This window comes from Seriola lalandi, unplaced genomic scaffold (genome assembly GCF_002814215.2).
Source record: "Seriola lalandi dorsalis isolate HSWRI2012SDOR001 ecotype SW California unplaced genomic scaffold, Sedor1 jcf7180002054474, whole genome shotgun sequence".
Taxonomy (NCBI): Eukaryota; Metazoa; Chordata; class Actinopteri; order Carangiformes; family Carangidae; genus Seriola; species Seriola lalandi.
Genome location: NW_019525027.1, coordinates 1,090,467 through 1,115,716, shown reverse-complemented (window position 1 = coordinate 1,115,716; position 25,250 = coordinate 1,090,467). Strand labels below are relative to the sequence as shown.

General features: G+C 40.8%; 1 protein-coding gene across 3 annotated transcripts in view; it reads left to right on the top strand.

Moving 5' to 3' along the window:
- trpm7 (transient receptor potential cation channel, subfamily M, member 7) overlaps positions 1–25,250 on the top strand; it is a 37,971-nt gene that overhangs the window by 7,391 nt on the left and 5,330 nt on the right. The window contains exons 2-32 of one of the 3 annotated variants that reach the window (XM_023411955.2): positions 324–403; positions 1,561–1,599; positions 2,863–3,070; positions 3,498–3,711; positions 5,364–5,488; positions 5,613–5,784; positions 7,129–7,303; positions 9,820–9,943; positions 10,279–10,351; positions 11,639–11,739; positions 12,200–12,334; positions 12,436–12,489; positions 12,568–12,708; positions 12,934–13,068; positions 13,243–13,520; positions 13,615–13,843; positions 14,200–14,355; positions 14,839–14,982; positions 17,556–17,684; positions 17,910–18,161; positions 19,626–19,800; positions 20,358–20,484; positions 20,656–20,834; positions 20,974–21,106; positions 21,278–22,080; positions 23,119–23,213; positions 23,708–23,804; positions 23,936–24,012; positions 24,144–24,181; positions 24,517–24,545; positions 25,125–25,178. In XM_023411955.2, coding sequence (XP_023267723.1) covers positions 324–403; positions 1,561–1,599; positions 2,863–3,070; positions 3,498–3,711; positions 5,364–5,488; positions 5,613–5,784; positions 7,129–7,303; positions 9,820–9,943; positions 10,279–10,351; positions 11,639–11,739; positions 12,200–12,334; positions 12,436–12,489; positions 12,568–12,708; positions 12,934–13,068; positions 13,243–13,520; positions 13,615–13,843; positions 14,200–14,355; positions 14,839–14,982; positions 17,556–17,684; positions 17,910–18,161; positions 19,626–19,800; positions 20,358–20,484; positions 20,656–20,834; positions 20,974–21,106; positions 21,278–22,080; positions 23,119–23,213; positions 23,708–23,804; positions 23,936–24,012; positions 24,144–24,181; positions 24,517–24,545; positions 25,125–25,178 — 4,771 coding nt within the window. Of the gene's footprint in view, positions 1–323; positions 404–1,560; positions 1,600–2,862; positions 3,071–3,497; positions 3,712–5,363; positions 5,489–5,612; positions 5,785–7,128; positions 7,304–9,819; positions 9,944–10,278; positions 10,352–11,638; positions 11,740–12,199; positions 12,335–12,435; positions 12,490–12,567; positions 12,709–12,933; positions 13,069–13,242; positions 13,521–13,614; positions 13,844–14,199; positions 14,356–14,838; positions 14,983–17,555; positions 17,685–17,909; positions 18,162–19,625; positions 19,801–20,357; positions 20,485–20,655; positions 20,835–20,973; positions 21,107–21,277; positions 22,549–23,118; positions 23,214–23,707; positions 23,805–23,935; positions 24,013–24,140; positions 24,182–24,516; positions 24,546–25,124; positions 25,179–25,250 lie in introns of all 3 variants that reach the window. The other 2 variants (XM_023411954.2, XM_023411953.2) reach the window with 2 other exon arrangements.

The window sequence follows — 25,250 nt, the reverse complement described above, 5'->3', positions numbered from 1 at the left end:
CTGAACAGAAGTAAAACGTACACTTACCTAGAAATGTTGATCCTCATGTTCTTTTCACTTGCTTTACTTGTCTTTTTGGCTTTAATATGAGTCCTGTTTGTACAAACACTCAATTACTGTACAGAGGAGCATTGTATTTAGCATCCAGGGACAACTGGCTCAGCACATCAGATGACATCTGTGTATGATAATTTGCTATACAAATGAATTTGCCTTGCCTTGCCTGAATACATTAAAATCAAACATAATAAAGCTGTAAACACAGATATGAGGAACATCAGGTGGCGTCCACTACTTACAACTGTTTTTCTGTTTGTTTACAGTCCCAGAAACCCTGGATAGAAAGCACTTTCACCAAGAGGGAATGTGTGTACATACTTCCAGTGTCAAAGGACCCCCACAGGTATGTGCATAGACCGACTGTAGTGTGCCTTGTGGTGATAACCATGGAAACGGGGTAATTGTATGGTGTGTGTTAAAGCAGGCTCAAACCCTAACCACTACTCTGCAAAGAATAAATGAGTCTGTTTCTGCATAATTTTAATGTTTATGTCTGTCACTATAATTACAGCATTAAATGAAAGGGAGGACTAGTGATGAACCTGTGTATCATATTATCTTCATTTTCTCGGAATGCAATATCCTCTTAATTTCTTATCGGTCTGCCATTTCAGGAAGCTTAGATTTCATCCTTTGCATTTCCTTGACCCCACCCGTTTATTTGATTCAGTGAAATCTGAATCCCATTTTTAATCACAATTTATTTCCTTGTTTTTCTGTGCGTGTTTGTGACGAAGTGATGTGGATGTTCTTTCTTTTGTCAAATGAGGCAGAAAGAATTCTGCAGTCTGACTGGAATCTTACAAGCAGTGTTAAAATTGTACAGAAGGCTTCTTATTGGCTTTGCATGTAAGCCAGCAGTTCACAATGTACCATGTTTGGGTGAGAAGCACACACAATATTAACGGTAGAGCAGATGTTATAAACTGTCATCAGTTATAAAGAAGGGGAAAACTTTAGTAAAATTCTTGGTTATTTGATAGTAGTTTCCCACATTTACACATATATACTGTTTAGCCTTTTTGTGAAAGCCATTTTTGCTTGTAGTTGCACTTTCAACAAATGGCGTTGCTTCCTTTTCTTCTTGTAAACCAACAATGATATGGGGTGACTCTTTTTCCTGTGTTTTCTTTTACATCAATTATTTGCCACTAGCTTTTCTCCACTAACAACAGAATGTGCTGCTGCTTGTAGATGATTTGGAGATGTTAGTGAACATAGGCCTGCATGTGAAAGTGAACAAATTGCGAGTCCACTTGGCAGGTTTCATAACTCACTCTTGGTTAAAGGTCAATCTAACTGGGCTGCTTGTCCAGCTGACAGATAACCTTCCTTAATGTCCTCAAACACTTTTATCCACCAAGAACTTCCTTCTCACTAGGCAATATCAGATAATCAAATCTGTCTTTGTATACTTTAAAATGTGCTTCACATTTATGTGGTCTGGTGTGATTTATATTCAGATTAGTGACAAATATGTTGGTGTGAAATTCCTTGTAGATGCCTTCCAGGATGCCAGATTTGCCAGCAGCTAGTCCGGTAAGTATTTGTTTGCTTTTTGTTTGACTCATTTTCTGTTACCTGACAGGATTAGCCAGAAAGTGAACCAGTTGCTTTACAACAGAAAACGTCTGCAAGCAAATTATTTTTCAGTGTAATTCCACTTAACAGTAGCCCTTTTAGGGAAACAATTAACTTCCAGGCTTTGTGTGTCAGAATGCACATTCTCCTGCGAGGCAATTTAAAGGAGTTGAGTGAACAAAAAAGCTTAGGTTGGTCATTCATTATGATTATGGTATTAAAAGTAAAGCTCAACGACGGTCTTGAAAGTCTATCAAATTTTGAAATCATGGCTCGTTGGTAGGATTTTTTACATTATAATGCTGATATGTTTTAATGATGAAATTCAGTCTTTGATTTCAAAAATCTGAAATTACAATAGTTGCTAGCAGATTGTATCATATGTAGCTACCTCGCTAAATAAGCTAACATTAGTTCCATGATTTGGCTTAGCCGACTATTTGATATTTCCTGTTTACATGCAGGCCTGGCTCTAGGCATGGGTATCGTCCTGCTTTATCCCAAAATTTAAAAAATAACTTTAATAAAATTTAGACTATATATTTATATATTATATCTGATTGATTCGTCTAGGTAAAAACTAGATACAGCAGAGAGAGCTGTTACTTTTCTATCATTTCGATCCCGATCCCCAACCCACTTGCACAAACAGCGCAGACCCAATTTTAAAATTCTAAATTTACATTGCCAATTACATTGTAGTGTCCCATTTAAAATTAAATAGATTATGGATTATGTATTATAAGATTCTAAGATTCTAGTTAGTGACCAGTTAAAATATCTAAACTGGACTAAAATGAATACACCAGTGATGGCTGTATGTCTCAACCAAAAAGTCAATATCTTCACTGGTTTCCAAAAACAGTCATGTCATTGTTGTTGGTGTCTTAAATGAAACCTCAGCCTCACAAAAGTTATCACATGGACTTTCGAAAGCATTTGTCCATCATTTGCCCCACATCACTGCTTGCAGTTATATATATATATGTATATATATATATATATATATATATTTATATATAAATACGTTTTTTAACTGTATCATGTTATTGTTCTGCTTTTGAGAACTATTGTTTAGTAATAGTTTTAAATGTATTTTTGTTAATATTTTAACTGTCATGTGCTTTGTTCTGTAACTAAGTTAAATTATTGCTAAAATAAATGGAATTGAATAAGTATATTATTGTTCTACCAATTACAATTATTCTGTTCACCCTCAAGGTGCTGCTGTGGGCGGCTGGTGCGGCAGCATGTTGGCTTCTCAGCCAGCTTGGCCACAAAATACTCGGACGTGAAGCTGGGTGAAAACCCCAACCTGTCCATGCCCGAGCTGGAGCTGTGGTCGGTGGAAAAACACACAGAGGCGAGCCCCACTGACGCCTATGGTGTCATCAACTTCCAGGGAGGGTCTCACTCGTACAGAGCCAAGGTAGGAGGGCAAATTCTTCTCTGTTGGAGGGCAGGGAAGCTATTACATGTATTGTGGAAAAATGATCCAACACAGTGTCATAAAGTGTTGTTTGAGCCCAATTTGACAAATTGATTAAAAATGAATTTGATTTGATTTACCTGACTGACCAAGTAATAACTGCACGGGGTAAGGGTCATGGGAAAAGTCTCTCTAGTGTGTATTACAGGTGCACAGTGTTCAAATATTCAAGCAACAAAATATGAACAGAAAATCCTGCTCTTAAATTATATTTGAGCTCAGTCTTTCTACACTACAAACCCAGATTAACTTTGTGGATCCGTAGACATGTGGGATGCTGTTAGCCAGCAGCCTTTGCGTATTTTATGTTTGTATGTATGTGTCAACATGAACACGCTTTTCATTGTGTCTATGCAAACATGGGCAGTATGTGCGTTTGTCCCACGACTCGCGGCCAGAAAGCATCCTGCGGCTGATGCTGAAGGAGTGGCATATGGAGCTTCCCAAGATCCTCATCTCTGTCCATGGAGGAGTTCAGAACTTTGAGCTGCACCCACGCATCAAGCAGGTGGTGGGCAAGGGCCTCATCAAAGCTGCAGTCACCACCGGGGCCTGGATTCTCACTGGAGGCGTCAACACAGGTATGTAGTCAGAGACTTTTCTTTTTTTTATTTTCTCGGCGACCTGTTAAAAGTGCAGAGTTCCCCTGCTGAATGTCTACTTTCGTAGATACTATTGAGTTTAGAGGGGTGGATTCCAGGGAAAGTCATAACATTTCTTGGTCAGGGAATATGTGGGGATTTTTCAGTTTCTTTACATGAGTATACCAAAATGTATTGTTTACCTACTTTCAAATTTGTTAATTTTAAGGTGGTTTCAGCTGTGTTTCCCCACAACAAGCTCAACAGTCATGGAAACCAGACTGTTCATTTCGAAACACCCCATGGGATTGGCTTGTTCTGTAGCTCTCTTACGAACACAGATTCATGTTTAGCGTGCTGCAGATTCTTCAGGTATTAAGCTGCCTGGCCACCCGTTCCATACATGTCAGACTGTGCCACCTATAGGAAAGGAAAATGATGGCTGCAGCTGAAGTATATTTGCCAGTGTGTATTTTTAGTAGCTGCTGTATTTGTTGTTGTGAGCTTTGAGGTGTTTATCTATGTGTCTATTTATTTAAAACTGAGTTTTTAGATCACACTAACCACCACGTCTTTAAATGTAAGTTCCACACATAAATTTGTATCATTAAATTACTTTCTTTGCTGGTAGATAGGGTGCATCGATATTGTCTACATCTGCATTTTTTAACAGATGTTTTTATTACTTTATTTGCCTATAGGTGACACATACTGGCTTTAAAATGCTGGCACTGTGGCTCTATAGTCAGGTGATACTAGCATTGCCTGGTTTTACGCACTTTGTGTCAGTAACACTACATCAGCAAAGCAGAAATAAATAGTTTAAGAAATAAAAATGTCATAGCCATCTGAATGCGAAATGTCCTCAACAACAAATGCTGAGTGTAATGAAAACCTTCCTGACTAGAAGAAAAATGGTATTGACAACTGAAGAGATGTGTGAGCCAAATAACTCTTACTTTCCTCCCCTGCTCCTTTAAAAAATAAAATATTAATTGAAGATTTGTCTAAAAGAACTCACTCACACCCACACTGTACACAAACCTGCACAAACAAACAGCCACCATCAGTGTGATGCGCTGATGTAGCAGAAGTTGTAATACCGGGCTCTAAGCATGTCATTTGGCTGTGTGTGGTGGCCGAGGTGTGTCTGCAGCCACAGCGCGGCGTTAAGATGATGCGGTCTGATCATAGTGTTTAAATCATTACTCACAGGGTCAATTACCGAGACCAGTGATTACTTTAATGCCTCTCTGGCACCCTGGCCAGCTGGGATGGTCTCCTGGCTCACAAATTATTGCTGCATCCATGAGATCCATTAGCTGAGGATTGTGGTTCACAAACATCTCCAGGACTAATGCACTTGTTGTGGATTTGCCCCATAGTTGGCATTTTGGTCATGGATGCTCTGGTATTTTGACCATTTCTTTTCTCATGCATAGTTAATGGTTTCTACAGTGTCCAGCACACTTTTACTGGTCATAGATTTGTGTCAAATATATAAATTAAGGGGTCAGTTTCATGTTTGAATTACCACTCAGAATTTTAAGTGATGTGTGACACTTATGTTAAGTGGTAATAAAAGTATGGAACAATCTTAAAATAGTTTCTTGCATAAAGTTTATTGATTGATTCCCTAATCCTTTCCAAAGGTGTAGCAAAGCATGTGGGCGATGCTCTCAAAGAACATTGTTCCAGATCATCGAAGAAAATTTGCACTATCGGGATCGCACCCTGGGGAGTCATTGAAAACAGGAACGATCTCATCGGCAGAGACGTAAGACAGAACTCTTACAATCTCTTGTGGTTGTACTGCTCTGAAATTTCATCTCTAGAAATTTTCTTTAGGTGCAAAAACCATAATCTGTTCTTTTTACCACTTCCTGATATCCACACCACAGATTATCGCTCCGTATCAGACACTACTGAACCCTCTCAGCAAACTAAATGTTCTCAACAATCTTCATTCCCATTTCCTCCTGGTGGATGATGGGACGGTGGGCAAGTATGGTGCTGAGGTCAAATTACGACGGGACCTGGAGAAGCACATCAACCTCCAAAGAATACATGCACGTAAGCAAACCAGCAAAAAAGGGATTTCTCTCAATACAACAGTTCCTATTGCTCTGGTTCTTGAGAAACAAGAGGTTATGTGGGGATCTCTTTAGATCTGCAAAAGCAGGTTGGGGGTCTTCCTCTGAGATAATGCAGTGACACTGTGTTATTCATTTAGGTCCCAAATCTCTGCCCATGCATTAAATCCAAGCTAATAGAGTGCATCCTTCTGACAATAAAAAACTAAACTTAAAGTCTGTTATACTTTCCTCAGTTTCTTTCCGGTGAGTCATGATATTGTCACTTTTAAGTTCCCTGAAGTGTTAAAAATTGACCAGTACTTAGAAGTGGTCATGAACGCAGTATTACCCACAAACTGAATCTGTTCACTGGTCACTCATCTCTAAATACAGACAAGGGCAAATCATTATTATTTATTACTATTATTGATTGATATTATACATGCAAATTACAGGGGGACTCCCTTAAAATAAAATGCCCATTTGCACAGCAAATTACAATTTACAAATAACATTTCAGCCACAGGGGCAACACAGGACTACACTTCAAATTAAAATTACAGTACATTAAACAGAAGCAATACAGTTGACAAACTGACTTCCCTCTCCAGTTTGTACTGGCTCCAAATTTATTAAGTTAGAACTTGTTCAAAGAGATTGACTTCATTAGGCATCAGCGAGGGTTTTTCCAAAAGTCATACACTGCCTTGAATGAATGAATGAATGAATTTATATTTTTCATGAAAAATAAAAATGGATTTTAAAAAAACAACAAAAGAAGAAAGACAATTTTCAAAATGGAGAAGGAAGAAGTATACACTTATACATCGTTTATATATTCCTACCTCTTTCTCTCTACTACTCCATGAATTCGTATATACAATTTATAAACAACAATCTTAATTCTATGTTCTACCCAAATATACACCTGAAGTCAAAAATGAAATGAAACCTAAAATGTTAACACAACCTTTCCTCAACCATATAGATATAAAACCCATTCTAAAGTATTCATATTCAAGATCAAAGTTAATATTTTGTTAAGGCATTTCACCAGTGAAGTCTAGATTTCCTGTTGTGTTGTACCTTTACATAGATACGTACATATACCGGCACACACCCTTCAGATAGATCTTAACCCTAAGAAGTAATCATTATGATTGTCAGTTTGTTTTTGCCTGGTGGGAACTCGGTGATAACAAAGAGCTTGGCATTATCAACTGAACCTCTCACAAACTGTCACTTGGGTGGAGCGGTATCAGGTGAGTGAGACTGGAGTTGAAAGGGAGTAATGTCAAATAAACCCAAACTTTAAGCAGGCTTTTTGTCTTCTTTCTTGCAGGTATTGGTCAGGGTGTTCCTGTTGTCGCCCTGATCTTTGAGGGGGGTCCCAACGTCATCCTGACTGTGCTAGAGTACCTCCAGGAGAGCCCTGCTGTCCCAGTGGTGGTGTGTGAGGGGACTGGCCGTGCTGCTGATATACTGGCCTATGTCCACAAGCAGACCGAGGAGGGAGGGTAGGACAAATACATGAACAAACACAGAGGACACGGGTGGGTGGGGGACAGCGAATGAAGAATGTGGTCGGTGTGTTGGTGTGATAATTAATTACTTAATAATAGACAGGTGATAGAAAAGGATGGAATGAATGGAGAAAGAGTAATAGTATCCTACGGAGAACTGAACAAGGTTTCAGCAAGTGCGTAACTAAATATTTAAGTGGATGGATGAAAATAGTTGATGAAGGGAAAAAAAAAAAAGTTTTGCTATTGCTACATATCCAATGTTACCTACCAGTCTCGAATAAACGAGTAAACATTGCGAGTTCAGCATCAAACTTCATTCCTTTACTCGCCAAGCGCTGTCTCCAGCCATGGAAAGCAACTCTCTTGTTTGGCTTCTATCACTTCTTTTCTTCTGCTGAAGTTATCATGCTAACCAGCTAGCCCCAGTCCGGAAATCCCTTTCTGATACCAAGTCACTGTAGCATTCACTCTGCACTGAAGAAGCAGCGCTGCTCATAGGATGTATAATAACCTCTTGTCTTGTAAATGCAACAATGGCTGAAGCTCTTGCCAAGACGAGTAAGTAAATAGCTTTTACAAATAGCTCCTTCAGAGTTAGAGGATTTTTTTTTCTCTGTGGCTTTGATCTGTTTCTGTCCCAGAAGAATTTCTAACAACCTAACCGCAGCCCAGTCTGTTTATAAAAGAGTTGAAAATAGTTGAGCTTGTGACAGAGAGCAGTTAAAAGTAATCTGCTGAGAGGCTTAATCAGCCAATGAAATTAGCACATGCTGCTGCAAAATGTTGTTAGACTATCAAACACGACTAGAACCTGTCTTTTCAATCTAAATGTGTCCATGAAATTGAAATCTGCCCTCATCCTATCTTAAAACACCTCAACCAGTGATCCAATACACAAATAGTGACCCAATTTAACTAATGATATAATACGACCTTTTCTGTGCTGCTGCAATGTAAGAGGTATCTTGTAATGAGCTGATATGCTGTCAAAACTTAAGTAACCAATCCCGGCTAACTGAATGATGAATATGAGCTGCACCAGTTCTGTCAAACCATGCTGTTGAATCACATTATGTATAATGTTGGAAAAGAACATGCAGCAATGAAAACTCACTTTTATTTGCTTCTCTCCAAATGGGTGTTACAGTATATTGAAATTAATATAAGCAATATAAGACAGTCCTTGTACTGTATACATGAGATTCTAGGTGCAGTGTATTTCACTCATCTTTTAATCCAATTAGAAAACATTCACTATATCTTATCAACATCTTCTTAAAGTCTACTAGAAGGAATGATCAGTTTGTCATTTTTTTCTTGAGAGTTGAATAGATAGGAAATTGTACACTGTACGTCTGACAGCTTGAAGATAATCATTTGTGCTTCCTGGTGAGAATTCTCAAAAACACTACCAAAGGAGCAAAAGTCATTAGACAGAAAAGTTGAGGTTTATCCCAGAGGTAGTTCACAGTATAGAGTGCTGCAGGAATAAGTCCTAAAATCCTGAAATAAGTTAGCTTTTCTGCACTTCTGGTTCCCTCATCCCAAAGTCAATGGGTTTTTTGGAAATGGTTTTTGGTTAGATGCCTCAAATAACGTCTGTGGTTACACACAAGCTCAAGACATTGTCACGTTTTATTCTACACCATAAAACACATCAGTCGTGTTTTTTTTTTTTTTTTAACCTTTTACGTGTCTTAAGTAAGGCGGTTACTAACAAGTGGCTAAATGAGACGACAGAGGTTGTTAGGGACGTTAAATGTCATCACACTGAACACAAAAACGAATCTACTCACCAGTCCACTTTTACAGCCTCGTTGTTTATACTCACGCTCTTGCAAACTATAACTAACTTCATAAGAGGAAAGGCTTCTGTAGAAGAGGTAAGCGTGCTAAACTACAAGTTTGAAGTTTAGTGGTGGTGACGTTGAAGACACAAACAAAAGCCAAGTAATCCAAAAGCCAATGGAAAAATGGCTTTTTGTCAAGAGAACCAAATATGTCATCCCAGCTGCAATCTTACTTCATCAAACTGATATATTTGCAAACTTTTAAAATCTAAATTTTATTTCAAATTTCAACTTGTCCCAACAGTTTAAAGTCACACAATTTGATGACGTAGTTTGCCTAATATTAATGTGTTCTCTAGGAATCAAAGCACATTATCAGCTGTGGAGCATAGAACTTAGATCACGATCAGATAAATGTCTTCTGATCTGTGTGTTCCTTTTCTTTACTAGTGACTTTATGTTTTCCCCTTTTGGAAATAAATCAACTGACAAAACAATGCAAGACATCCTGTTCTGTATTGTGAACAGAACATTTAGATTTGAAGGGCTGTAATGCCCTTACCCAGACACACTTCAGAGTAATCAGTGAGGAGGTCAGTGTGTTGCTGAAGGATTTTTAGACCGGCACGTTCTTGGATGAAACCTATAAAGCATTTTATAGCAGTGTGTGTTTGAGCGGTGTGACTGTAACCGTGTTATGTTGTAATTCTTCCACAGCGGGCTTCCTGATGGAGTGGAGACTGACATCATCGCAACCATAAAGAAAACCTTCAACTTCAGCCACAGTGATGCCATCCATCTCTTTCAGACTCTGATGGAGTGCATGAAGAGCAAAGAACTGGTAAATCCCTGCTCATTGACTTTTGTAATCATCAGTCTTTTTTCTTTAACTTTATTTACTTCCATTTCGCTGACAGTGAGCAGCAGCAGCAACAACATGAACTTCCACACATTAGTCATTTAATAAAATCCCTAAAAACAAAACACGAAAAAGTAAGAGACAATGGAACAGCTTTGAAATAAATGAACTAATTTAAGTGCTGCCACAAAGACAACTTCTGATACTCTCTCTCTCTGTCACTCTCACCAACTGATGTTGGTCACAAACTCTTCAAACATGTGGATAATGTCTGTGGGAACATGACAGTAAGTGCTATCTTGTTTCTTGAAAAATAGATCACTGTGTTTCACATCAGCTCCGAGGAGCACCAGGACATTGACGTAGCCATTCTGAGGGCATTACTCCAAGGTTAGTAGATGACTTCTATCTGAACACCCCACCCCACCACCACCCCCATCCCCAGCTTCTTCAATAAACGAACTGAGAGTAAAAGTCACACAAGGTTGATTCAGTCTATTCATACACTGAGGTTGTTGGCACTGGGAGATTAAGATTTCAAGTGTTTGTAATGTTTTCATTCAGATATAGATATGCTTTGAGAACTGAGTTTCCCCTCTGTGTGCCCTCCTCTCTCTGTTCCTGAGGAGATCATGTTGCTCACATTCACAGGGCCTCCTTATTCCAAAACTGTCAGTCACTGAGCTGGATGTCTCTCAGTCTTATCCCTCCCTCTCTCTCTGCAGTCTGTTAGAGAAACAGTTGGAAAAATACCCGCTTAATGTTTTTTTTTTTTTTTTTGTGATTTTCTGATTAGCTGTCATTTGAACACAGGCATTTTTCATTTCAAGCATGGAACAAATTTTTCACCTGAAAGATGGGTGTTGCAGCAAATACATTGCAGAGCTGGTTGTTCACTCTCCTTCCAGTTAATTTAGACAAAAGCCAGGAATTTGTAAGTTGTCTGCAGCTGATCGATGGTCTGGAGAAACAGGTTCAGACGTTCAAAAGACAAACTGAGGACCATGACTGAAATGCGCACCCAGGCAAATATTTGCCGGCTTAAGGCACATTCATCATGGTGAAACAGTAATTCATCCTCAAAAGTACCCTGGGGTACAAAAGCTCTCAAGCCTTTTAAAGAATATTGAGTGCTGCGCAGAGATTAATTTAGCACATTGGATGTTAAATGGGAAGTTTGAAGGATAACTGGACATGGCATTGTTATTGTTAAAAGCTGAACACCGAAGAATACATCCTGTTTTTCAAGTTTGGATTTTTATGCAGTCTGCTTTCCTGAAAGCTCAGCTTATTTGGTGAAATCGCTGCATTGGTTTCAAATCAAAATGCCACTGAGATTCCTCTTTGACATCCACACTATCAACTCTGTGTGAAGTGAAAATGATCATTTGATTCAGATGGATCCTACAGGACAATAAGGCAGATTACCGTGGAAGAGAGCAGTAGACTGAACAGGGATTTACTTTGTAGTCTAATCTGCTCTGTTGCTGTATTAGGGTGTAATTGACTGTATTACTGCCCTGGCCCTGCTCTACCAACCCCCTCTAATCCTGCTAGCTGGCTAACAGGAAATACACAGTTAATAATGCTTGACTTACTTGGGAATTAATATCTGTTTATTTATATATGTGTGCGTGTGTGTGCGTGTGTAAACATTACTCTACCTGTGTATTTCAGGCACAAACGCATCTGCCTTCGATCAGCTGGTCCTGACTCTGGCATGGGACCGTGTAGACATTGCCAAGAATCATGTGTTTGTGTACGGACAGCAGCTCCTGGTATGTGTGTGTGTGTGTGTGTGTGTGTGTGTGTGTGTGTGTGTGTGTGTGTGTGTGTGTGTGTGCGCGCATGTGTGCGCGCGCGTCACTCACAGTTTTCAGGGATGTTTGGACTTGCCCAAAATCACCCCAGAGTCTCTGCTGACCACAATCTTCAGGCTGGAGAGCCAGGGGACTGGACTCAGGCAGGCTGCCATGAACTGCTTGTCTTGACTGTAACATGAACCCTATTACAATTGTCTTCATAAGCTGCCCTCAGGGTTCATGTTTATTTTTAAACTTAGGGGGCTCCTGGCTCTTGCGTGAATGAGATTATAGATAATGTTTATTTATATTTTTTGTATGTGTTTTTTTGAAACTTGGCCATATTTTTTATTTTCGCCCTCATCGTTTTTGTTTTATAAATAATGCTTTGCTATGAAAATATACTTCATAACAGCATGTTTTTGTTTATGTATAGGTGAGCTCTCTGGAGCAAGCGATGCTGGATGCACTTGTGATGGACAGAGTGGATTTTGTCAAGTTACTCATAGAAAACGGTGTGAGCATGCACCGTTTCCTGACAATCAGCCGGCTAGAGGAGCTCTACAACACGGTAACAGTGTGAAACATGAATGAAACTATACATATGCGTGTGTATATGTGTATATTTGGTTTTGCATGTTCTAAAGCTTTTTGTTTCTTCCTCCATTTTAGAAACAACCTCCCAACAACCCAACTCTTCTCCACCTGGTTAGAGATGTTAAACAGGTACATATACTTTTATATTTTGATGTTGACCAGTTTTTTCAGTCTCATTCACTGTTTTGTTTCTCTGCCCTCTTACAGAGTCATCTGCCCCCAAACTATAAAATCACTCTGATTGACGTGGGTCTGGTTATTGAGTACCTGATGGGCGGGACATACAGGTGCAACTACACCAGGAAACGCTTCCGAATCATTTACAACAATCTCCATGGCAACAATAGGGTGAGTTGTAGTGTCTTTGTAGCAATGCCAAAAAAGTATTTTATGGTGCTAATTTTTTTAAACCTTTGTTGGGAGTTAAAACCCTAATGAGAAATTATAAATAAATAAGTACAGTAACATTTTATGCATAGTACTAATGACTTTAGGCCTTAAATTGTATTGTGAACTGTAATAAAAGCCGGGGGGAATACAGCAAATCTGAAGATGTGTCCATGTCCTGCACAGAGATCGGGGCGCCACACAGCAGGTCCTGGTTCCCATTTGAGAAAAAGTCATGAGTCTTTCAGCATGCAGGCTGACAAGAAGGAGAAGACGAGGCACAACCACTTCATCAAGACTGCACAGCCGTACAAACCCAAAGTAAACTCTCGCTGTTCACTAAAAAGAACATGGCTTCCTTTAGACTGGACTGTCCCTCATGTCTAAACAGATATAAAGAAAATTGTCTCTGCATCTCGAGCGCCACTGTTAATGGGAGAAAATAATGTCTGTCTCCCTCCCACCCCTCTCGCTGTTCCTTCCTTCTCCTCCTAGCTCGAGTCTTCCACCGAGCAGAATAAAAAGAGGAGCAAAGAAGAAATTGTGGACATTGACGACCCAGAGACACGGCGGTTTCCCTACCCTTTCAATGAGCTTCTGGTGTGGGCTGTGTTGATGAAGAGGCAGAAAATGTCGCTGTTCTTCTGGCAGCATGGCGAGGAGAACATGGCAAAGGCGCTGGTGGCCTGTAAACTCTGCAGGTCGATGGGCTACGAGGCCAAGAAGAGCGACGTGGTGGATGACACGTCGGAGGAGCTTAAGAAGTATTCAAAGTAAGTTTTTCATGTCAAATAGCTACAGAACTTCTCAAATTTCTTCCAGACAAGGAAATGTAGAAGTTTTGCTGATTGTGCTGATGTTTTTCAGTGAGTTTGGGACATTGGCAGTGGACCTGCTGGAGCAGTCGTTCAGGCAGGATGAGACCATGGCCATGAAGCTCCTGACCTATGAGCTGAAGAACTGGAGCAATTCCACCTGTCTGAAGCTGGCTGTCTCCTCCCACCTACGGCCCTTTGTGGCTCATACCTGCACCCAGATGCTGCTGTCAGACATGTGGATGGGACGGCTGAACATGCGCAAGAACTCCTGGTACAAGGTTCATGTTCCATTTAGATTTTATTTTTTGGTAACAAGGTAAAAAGCTGGGATAGTCTTAGTAATAATGGAGACAGTGCTTTGCTTCCAGGTTTCAGTGGCTCCTGAAGTAGTCGTCATCGTCGTCGTCGTTACTACCAAAGTACTAAATATACTGTAATTGGTGAAAACTCACCATAGAGACCGTACACTGGATGTGTGATGTTGTCACCATAGTTGTCATTTCAGTTTTCATGGTAGATCTTGGGCTTCTACGGTAAAACACTTGGGATTCATTAGTGTATTCATGAAATTCAGAGGACTCACTTGACAAATATAGTGGCATCCACCCACATGAGTGTGTGTGTTTTTCTCTAGGTGATTCTGAGTATCTTGGTGCCCCCTGCCATCCTACTGTTGGAGTACAAATCCAAAGCTGAGATGGCTCACATCCCTCAGAGTCAGGACGACCACCAGATGACCATGGAGGACAGTGAACACAACTTTCAAAACATAGCGGAAGACATCCAAATGGTTAGATTTACTCAGTCCTGCTGTTCTACGATTTCTTATTTTATTTTATTTTATTCAACTTGTCTTTTTCTGAAACCTTAAAAATATGTCATCACCCCATCTTCAAAGCAGCCTGGCTGTCCACTAACACAATAAATCTTCACCTTTAAGACAAAAATCTTAAAGATGATGAAAAATCATCCATTTGTTATAAGATAAATTACTGTCAAAAGGTTAATGAGCTGCGAACAGGCTGTTTATCTATTGTGAAATAAAGGAGTAGGAAGACATTCACATAAAAAGTTTGCAGATGAATACTTTGAACTTATGGCCTTAAATTTCTTTTTTAAGTGCTTCTTTTTCTTCCTCTATCATTTATTTGCTTACTTTCTTTCTCTCACATTCTCCTCTCTACTCTGCTTTCTCTCTGTCTCTTTCTCCTTTTTTTTTCTCCACATTGTGGTCTGCTGTTGACTAATTCTGGCCTTTTTAACCTCTCTGCAGGATGTGTTCAAGGAGGCCAGATCCCAGGACCATGTGGAGGCAAAAACTGACATGGAGACACACATTCGGTCCAGGAAGCTACCCTTAACCAGGAAAATTTATGCTTTCTACCACGCTCCCATTGTCAAGTTCTGGTCCAACACGGTATGGAGATTACAGAAGAGGACACGCATAAATACACTCGTCTTCATGTTTATCCATCCAACTCTACATTTTCTGGTGGTTTATGTGGGTAAAAGGACCTACAAAGGGAGGATGCTTATACCCAGGAGTAGTATCCTGACAACTGGCCTGGAGCTAAACCGCAGAGAATACAGATTTCGTAGGAAGTTTGCTTAATAGCTTACTGTTGTCTCCACCAGCATTGTCCACAAAAAAAACTGCTTTACTGCAGACATGGCAACTGATCAGTGGTTTATCAAACCTTTTATCTTACTTTTACTTGGAAATAAGCCCTCAGATGTTCAGATACCACCCTGGTGTCATTGAATCAGACACCATCGAGACTGTGGTTGTCCATGAATACCACAAATGGGAGAGGGGACAAGGTACAGCCTTATCAGACACCCACACAAAATGGCTAGATACTATGAATAGAAACACACTCTCTCACTCTGAATGGCTCACACAGGGGACAGATGTTCTCACAGAACCCCCCTACAAGGAAAGCTCAGGGAACACGATCTCGCAATATTTCCCAATCCACAACAAAGGTCTAGTAATGACACCCTGATTACTTGTGAGATATATTTGCTCTGGTTCGTGGCTAGAATGTGAATTTTCTCTACTGAATCTATTGCCCAGCAGTCAGCTTCAGTCTCCTTTCTAGTGCCTTGGAATAGGCACTATGTTTATTTATATATGCAAGCCTGAGGCTGGTTCTCAGGAGCCTGGGAGCGGTCATTGTGGGTTGCATTTACTGACCTGGACAGGGCTGTTTTTCAGGATTGAGAGGTGCTGATAACATCACTGAAACCGCTAGTCTGTGTACTATAGCCTGTGCCCGAGCTTATCTAAATCTGCTGTACCTGCTTCCATCCCGATTTCAACACGTCACTGCAAAACTGCACTAATGACTTACCCATCAGATGGAAGTGTTAATGGCTGATTTTCCAAAAGTTCACACCTAGCATGTCAAGGTTCAGCAATTTTTTTTTTTTTTAAATGGTTGACCTAATCCAAGGTGTTCTAACCTGCCTATATGGATATTTTGAAGCTTTCCCACAGTCTTAGTGCGGTTGATCTTGTTCTTTAAAAAAAAAAAAAAGGAGCTCTTTTGTGCAAACATCAGCAGGGACCGCATGTGCCATTGGTTGATGGTCATATGTTGCTTGCACTAGTTTCCATACAGGAAAACATAAAAACACAAAAGTTTTTACTTGAACTAAGTTATTCTAAGGAGCCGTCAGATCTTATCTAACAATTTAATTACTCATTAGTTTATGCCACAAAGTGGAAAAAAAGCTAATGAATAACAGTACTTTATAATCCACAAAAAGCACAACTGTCAAACTCAAGGTGCCGGCAGAGTAAAAGTCAGGGCATCATCAAAGTCATTAGGATACATCATCTGGGAACCATAATTATCTGTGAAAATACCAATCCATTTAGTAGATACTGAGATTTTTCACAGGAAACGTGAAAACTGACCTGCTGGTGGAACTAGAGGAAAAGTCATTAAGATTCATCCTCCTCACACCAGCGATATCTGTATCAAAACTCACAGCGATCCGTCTCATACTTGTCAAGATATTTCAGTTAAAGTGTAATATCAACCTGCTGGTGGCACATGATTAGTGTCAGATCACCAAAGTCAGTAGGATTCATCCTCATCCAGGAATATCTCAAAATTTGATGGCACTCCATGCGACAGTAATAGACTAATAGAGTAAGGGTAATATTTTTTTTATGTTGGCTAGCACGGCACCTGTGTTTTAAAGCTGCGTTACTTGCGTTTGGGCCAGTAGGGGGCAGAAGATTTACTATATGTTATAGCAGAAGTTATTTTGAGTAGCTGAGGCTAACCTGTACCATTCAGCAAAGGTGCCGTAAAATCAAGCAACAAGCAAAAGGGGCTGAAGAGCCTGTAGAGGTGCAGAGGTGGTGATAATTCCCTGTAGGTTCATCTCTATGAAGAAACAATTTCACATTACACATAGACAATTAATTCAATGTTTTAAAAAATAAGGATAAATGTAGCTTTAAATCATTAGTTGGTTAAAAATTCCCATCTTCATTTCTTATATAATCCTCTGAAGCCCCCCTACTCCTCCCTTTGTTGGGAACTGTGAATTTCACTTGAGACAAAGGAGGATGAAATTTTTCTCTCACACAGTCCTTATCCACACAGTTAACCACCAGTTGAGCTCTGAGGGCTCAGAGGCCGCAGTAAAACAGACTGTTTGCTCCCGACTGAAAAATGCTATGATGAGGTTCAGCCCCCTTCAGAAGGCCTCAACTGACCTTGTCTATAAATAATTCAGAGAGAGGAAGCCCCTCTCCTGAACTGTCTGAATTTAAAGGCTCTTTGTCAACATATATATCCAACATATCTTGTATAAACTACATTGCCTACATTTATGACATTAGTAAACTTACTTAGAAAAATGAAAGCATTCCCAATCTTGGGAGAATGAATCCTTTACTAAGTGTTTTCTATAAAGTGTCTGGAGTGTTTTTTTTTTTTATGAGAACTCCTGTGTGTCTCCCACTCTCAGCTCTTCTACCTGGGCTTCTTGATGGTCTACTCGTATGTGGTCCTGGTGAAAATGCCCCTGTTGCCTTCTCCTCAGGAGTGGGTGGTCATCCTCTACATCTTCACTTCTGCCATTGAAAAGATTCGAGAGGTATGTGGAACCAAAGTGTTAGAATTTTTAAGTAGCATAAATGCTTGGCTCTTTGATTTAAAAATAGTGAAGATAGTACATTAATTCATGATTCAGCAAGACACCGGCAGTAGCTTTTGATACCAGTTCCTCTCTGTAGCCCTGTCTTACAAATGAACTCCCCCAGAGACTGTGAACTGATTAAGTTCCTCATCATTATTTCACCACCTCCTCCTTTTTTCCCAGATGTTCATGTCTGAAGCAGGCAAAATAAGCCAGAAGATAAAGGTGTGGTTCAGCGACTATTTTAACGTGTCGGACTTTCTGGCTATTGTGATCTTCTTTATCGGCTTTGGTCTGAGGTTGGGCGGAGGCGATGCCTTCGTTCCTGGCAGGACGGTTTATTGTCTGAATATCATCTTCTGGTATGTGCGACTCCTCGATATCCTGGCTGTGAACCAGCAAGCTGGGCCATATGTCATGATGATTGCTAAAATGGTGAGTTCTTTGTCATTAAACATACTTAACACTTTGTAGCAGAACTTTTCTCAATGATACTGAAGGCCAGATTTACATGCAGAGTACTTGTAGTGTGTCTGTTTTACTAATAACACAGTAGGAATGCTTTCTAGGAATATTTAGCAAGAGACACGCAGTGCGCATTTAAAACTGTGCCTCCAGGCTAGCGAACCTTTCAGATATGATAATAACAATAATAATATTAATAATAATTATTATTATTATTACAACTATTATTATTGTTGTGTGCCTGAATCGAGATGCAGCAGGCATTGTAAATCTGGCCCCAGGTTTGATGTTTTAGTTTTGAACGTGCCTGAACAGCAAATACTTTTCTGTAATTATACTCAGAGCTACTGTGTATGTACTGTGTATGTGAGTGTGTATATGCGATTATTTTATGGTACCTAAGGTTGTGACACACAAATTTGGATGCTTGCCTCCATTTGTTTTGTAGCTTGTAGTCTAAACATACTGTGAGAGTTGCTATGTTTTTGTGCATTCATCAATCTGTCTTATTAATATTCATGTTTTTATTTAATCATTTTGAACTTTCACATTCAAACAGCATTAATCATCCACATGCTCTATCCAGGTATTGTGATATGCCATATTATCCTGAGCACTGGGAAATATAGCTGGCTCTGTCTGAAGGTCAAAATAATCTGCCTAACTGCACCTCTAAATTTTACTTTCCTTTTTTAATAATTTTATTAATATCTCTATTAACATGTTATATCATGTTTGTTTAAGCCACACTAGAGCAGAAATGTAAAAAGAGCAAGTAGTAGTTTTACAGGTGGTTATGTGTGGGGATATTTCTGGGCCAATGACTTCTTGAAGTCTATTTGCTGATCTTAGAGGTGCTGCTAGGTGGATTCTTTTTTTACCTTTGGACAGAACCAGGCTAACTGTTTCCTCTGTTTTCAGTCTTTATGCTAAGCTAAGCTAACAGGTTAAAGTTGTCAACAAGAAAACAAGTACATGTATTTTCCAAAATATCAAACTCCTCCTTTAAGTGACACTAGATTTAATTAGAATATAATTGAGTTTCCAATATAGCTGTTAAGTAATTGTCAACCCTTCACCATTTCTGTGTCTGCCCTGGGGATTTCAATAAAGGGATGATAAAGGTTTTTTTATACCCAACACCTGGAATCAGCCATTGCTTTGAAACAGTCAACACCAGATCAAATCAAGGAACAGAGGAACATTGACTTGTTTCTATTTTTCCTTATTTAACAAGCTGTTATGTAAAAGGAATGGTCTTGTTTTTTTTTTTTCAAAGCAAAAGTAGTAAAATAGTGCTGACTTGGGATCCCCAGAGTAGACGTGTGCACTAAAAAACATTCTTGTTGGTACTTCATAACTCAAATGTTGTTTCAAGTAGTGATAATGTCAACTGTCATATGGTTAATTCAGTCTTTGTGACATCCCTTGCAGGTGGCCAACATGTTTTATATTGTGGTAATTATGGCTATAGTCCTGCTGAGCTATGGTGTACCCAGGAAGGCCATTCTCTACCCAGAGGAGGAGCCCAGCTGGACGCTGGCCAAAGATGTGGTCTTCCAACCATACTGGATGATGTATGGGGAAGTGTATGCCTATGAAATCGATGGTAAGGACGATGAGGATGGTAGGGGAGATTATGAAGGTAAGAATAGTTCTATTCAAAGCTTCTCACCACGGCCTGATAGCTGATTGTCACCCAAAATCACCACTGGAAATCAAAGCCACGACGGTCTAATCGCTGTATCCCCTCACAGCCTCTTTCACGCAACATGGTTCACTGGCAGAAGCAGCCAACACGGGTCTCTTTGGAGAGAGCAGGGCAGTTTGCTTCACCACAGCATCGACTGCCTCGACTCGGCAATGAAGGGTCAGAGTGAAAGGCAACAGTCATCGCTTGAGTCGAGCGCATTTGAAGCTCAGGTGGAACAAAGCACCTGACTGTGCTCCGTAACCTGAGTGGGCATCCTGACATGTCACACACAATTGAAATTTCTCACGTGGTGTATCACTTATGACCTTGTGCTAGAAGTAGTGAATAGTGTTAGTTAGGCAGTGCAAGCTTGTGAAAAGAAAATTATAGAATGCTCAAGGCTCTAGAGGCTTCAGTTTTTTAACAAACATCCTAGCTACAATGCGTTTTGTCCTGTCTTCTCTTCATCACAGTGTGTGCCAATAACAGTGAGGTAAAGAACCTGTGTACGGCGGGAGTGTGGCTGACTCCTCTCCTACAAGCAGTCTACCTCTTTGTACAGTATATACTAATGGTCAACCTCCTCATCGCCTTCTTCAAGTAAGTGCACATCATTTCAGTGTCAGTTCCAGCTGTCTTTACAGAGAAATGTGGCTGCTCATTAGTCTCACCATGGTGCAGCTTAAGGTTATGAGTAACATTAAATAAAATATTGCCGGCATTCTCCTCAACATAATCCTGAGCGCTATTTCTGTACTGTTGTTGTTCCAGCAATGTGTATATACAAGTGAAGTCCATTTCTAATCTGGTGTGGAAGTACCAGCGCTACCACTTCATTATGGCCTACCATGAGAAGCCTGTCCTCCCACCTCCCTTCATCCTCCTGTGCCATATCTACTCCCTCTTCTGTATGTGTAGAAAGAGGAAGAAGGAGAACACTTACGGACCAAGTATGTCCACACTACTGTCACTGCCACATGTAAATTGCTTGCCACTGAGGATTCATCATGCTGATGTTTTTTTTTCATATATATATATATATATATATATACTGTAATTTCACCTCCTAATAAATCTGCTTTCTTTTAGAGCTGTTTCTCACAGAGGAAGATCAAAAGAAGCTTCATGATTTTGAGGAACAGTGTGTGGAAACATACTTTCATGAAAAGGATGATCAATTTCACTCGGGGAGTGAGGAGCGCATACGTCTTACCTCAGAAAGGTGGGGCTGTTATTGACCTTCATAGAGGCATCGTGTAAAGCTTTTAAAATGTTGAAAAAGAAGTATGTGTGAATATACATTCAGAACAGTCATTTAACATAAATATTTGTAGATAAGAAGATCTGAGCTGTGAACTGTGTGCTGACTGAAGCTACTATTTGTCATTCCCAGAGTTGAGACCATGTGTTTGCAGCTGAGGGAGGTTGGGAACAAAGTCAACTTCATAAAACGCTCTTTACACACACTGGACTCCCAAATTGGTCACTTGCAGGACCTCTCAGCCCTGACTGTAGACACTCTGAAGACCCTCACTGCTCAGAGGGCGTCGGAGGCCAGCAAGGTCCACAATCAGATCACGCGGGAGCTCAGCCTATCAAAGAACGTGGTCCCAAGCATCGCCCCTGTGCCAACAGACACTGGCCCCCACTCCAAATCGTCAGTGATAGGCAAACGCAGTGTGGGACCCTACTTCGGCTCCTCTTTCCCCCAGGCAGGAGTCGACATAGCAGATTCTCTTTTTGGAATTGGTGTAGGGGGAGGGGCTGGGACGGAAAGTTTCCAGAGAGTTGGGCCCAACCCTGGTGCAGGACTGGGGCTGGACCCCAACCTGAACCCAGCATTTAGTCCAGAGAGGAGGGAGTTGTTTGGGCTCGGGCACATTACTGCAGAGGCTGGCTCCTCAGGCAGTGCCAGCTCCAGTGCCTTTGTCCAAAGTGCTGTGGCCATTTCTCCTCCGGAGCTGCGTCTCCGAGGCCACTCTCTCACCCAGAGTAAGCTGACCCGTCCACAAGACCCGGGCCTTTCCGACTCCCCATCCAGCCTGCCCAACGTACCCTCCTCCGGGGCTCAGTTCCACATCAGCAGCACCCCTTCCCAGCCCAGTGGCTCCAGCCACCCAGAGCTCGCTCTAGCTGGGCTCTACCAGCAGCCCCACCAGCCAGACAGCACCACTGTAGAATTTGGTGCGTTTGTGGGTAAGTATGAGAATGAGGGTGAATCTGGTGTTGATGAGAAGATAAAAGAGGAGGATGAAAACTGTGTGTGTGTGTATCCTACTGTTATCATTGTCTCGACTTCGAGCTCTGCTCAGCCTGCCTGCTTGCCTGCTTGCGCTGTGCAGCCTGCGAACGCAGAGGGCGTAGGAATAGGAGGTGGGGGGAGGACGCTGAGTTGGGGGTACGTGAACGAGGCATACTGTGATGATGAAGGCGGGTCGGGCACTCTGAGTAGACAGAGTGCAGACACTGAAGCCCCACTGGCTCCTGGAGCTGAATCACCACTGGGTCACAGCCACGGAAATAGCGTCCGGCCAAGTTGGGCTCATGCCCCTGCAGTGGCTCACAGGAGACCCCGCAGACGAAGGAGCAGGGAACAGGTCAGAAGTGGGTCAGAAGTCCCCCTCGACAAGAGGAACATGCCAAGAGAGCCAAACACAGCGAGAGGTTTGATTTTCAGTCTGAAATTGAGGGCTGCGTCTGCCGGGTGCTCGGGCCTGTCCATCTCCCAGATCAGGATCCCATTAGGTCTTTAGCTGGGGCTTTTTTCTTTACTCTCTCTGTTCTGTCTGGACCCTTTTGTCCAAATTGCTTATTCTCTGTTCCTGGGTGGTTCTGAGGTTTCACGTATGATGTGACTGAAGCATGAGTGATTGATGGTCTAGTTTTTCAGCCCAGTGATTGGTTAAGGATGTGTTTGGCAGGTGGAGGTGTGGGAAGGAATTTTTCATAAGAATCAGATGTTTGAACTGTGATTATTTCACCATCGTGGTGTTGGTCATGTCACCTGATCAGGAAGTGCGTTTGCTTGTCCTGTTCTGAGCGATTCAAACAATTGTTATAGAATAGTTCAAACATTCTGTACAATTGTTTTGATGAAATTTTGTCAGTAAGTCATGAAGCTAGCAGGAGTTAATTGGGAAAATAAAAGTATATTATTTATTTTGGTAATGTGACAGATTGACGGGGCAGTTTAAATTGCCCTCATGTGGGATGACAATATTTTCTTGGTTTCAGGACATAAAGATAGTTTGGACCTCCAGCACTCCACACCCAAAGAGACCTCCACCTCCAGCAAGCAGCAAAGCCCAGCCACACAGACCAGATCACAGGTGAGTCTATGTATCATTGTGCTTTTGTTTAGTTCATACACAGTGTATAGTTTGTTTTTTTTGTGTGCATGTGGTCAAAGTGTGTTGCTGCCATATTTGCCTTTATGTGAACACTTTGTGGCTCACTGATGATGACACTTGTTTTAAAGGTCCTACAATCAGTTTTATTCGATATTACACTTCTTTCTTTGTTGAGGTGTGATGTTATACCCCGTCGAGTGGTTGTTATTGTGTGTTTCTAAACACTCAGAAGGGTTTCCCTTTCCCAACTTTATGATGTGCTGCTCTGATTGATCACTCAATGTCATCTCAAAATGAATAAAGCTTTAAGTCTACTCAGTGATTAAATGATATTAGAATTGGCATTGTGGCACTAAAACGCTACATTTACAGTCTTTTTCTTAAACTTTATGAAATTTAACATTAATCTGTGTTTCAGAATAATGTTTACCCTCTCACACCTCTCTGTGTCTCTGTCTGTTTCATGGCCACAGGCTCTGCCTGAAGGTCACGGTCATATCAGAGCTGTCAACTCCTACGCTGGCTTCACAGAGTTTGACAGAAACCCAGCTTTTCTCCATCCTGACTCCAGTAAGCTCACAAAGATCCAATTTCTTAAGCAAAGCCTCCTTTTAAAGAAGTCTTTGTTTATTTCAGTACACTGCAGCCCTTAAATGACCACAGTTATCAGTTGACACTTGATGGTTGTTGATATTTTGTAGGTCTAACAAAGAAGGACAGAAGCAGAGTGTCAGCTGAAGACATCCTCATCCACGAGGACCCCATGGCTGCAGTACCGGTAAGAAGTGTGTCTTTTGTGTGCATTCTCATGAGTACAAAGCCAAAAAAACAACTGTATAGTTCAACTCTTGTCAACTTAATTAATTCCGGCGTCTGTCGTCATTTAACAGCTTTTCTTTTCTCCAGCAGGAAAGAGTTCAGGTCAAATCAGCCCAAGCCAGCAGCCTGTAAGTGTCCTCCGACTGGCCGGCAAAAAGTGTAGAGACACACACACACACAAACATACATACATACATACATACTGTATATACAGACCACAAAACCACTTCCTCTGTACTTTACAAGGGAAACCTTTTAGAAACAAATAAAAGTCTGACCTCTTTATGTCTGATTTAAGCTGAGGTCTGGTCCTTGTCCCTTGTGTTTAAGCCAGCACACAGGTGCTTGTGTAATGTGTTTACATCACTATGTGTTCCTGTGACGTAGATTGATACTGTATGCCTGTAATCTTTAGTGTTTGTTAAACTAATGTCTTATCTCTGCCTATCTTTCTCTGTTTCAGGCGAGCCCCTGGCGAAGATACGCTAAATGGTAAGATGCGTAGTTTCACTGTTGTTTCTCCATCTGCATAACTTAGTTGGGTCAGATGCATTCTGTCCAGATCAGCTGGTCTAGCAACATTTGTATGGATGCTGTTTCCAAAGTGACATGTGACATTTTCCCTTTCTTTGCATTCCTTTGTGTGTGATGTAATCAGTGCTGTAACGGGCATCACCAAAATCATGAAGAAAATAATTTATTTCTCCTATAAATAACCTTTTACCAGTATTTTTGTTTAACTGTAGAATTGTATCACTTTAAAACTGTAAACTGGCTTTGGTCATATTGTATTATGGAGGAGGATCTCAGAAATTCGGAAAGGAGATGGGTCACAGCACACAATGTTATAGAATTTATAGGAGGGCTGTCCGGGACAAGGAAAGGTTGATAGAAGCTGATTAAATATCTGGGGTTGTCAGGGAATATCAGATGTTCAAAAGTCTGTATTTGCAGACTTTGCATTAGATGATAGTTTTGCAGTCGAAGTAGAAAGGCCACTGTTTTGTAAACCATTTTGGAAAACTTGACTTATGGATGAAAGCTTTATTGTGCCTCTGTTCTTCTGTTCAGCTGCAGTTTCTCTCTACGCGCCACGACACACCCACCTGGGAGCCAGAAAGGACTGTAAGTAAGCCACACTGACCAACCAAGCAAAACAACCAAATATCAGCCATGTGCCATGAATACCTTCACTCA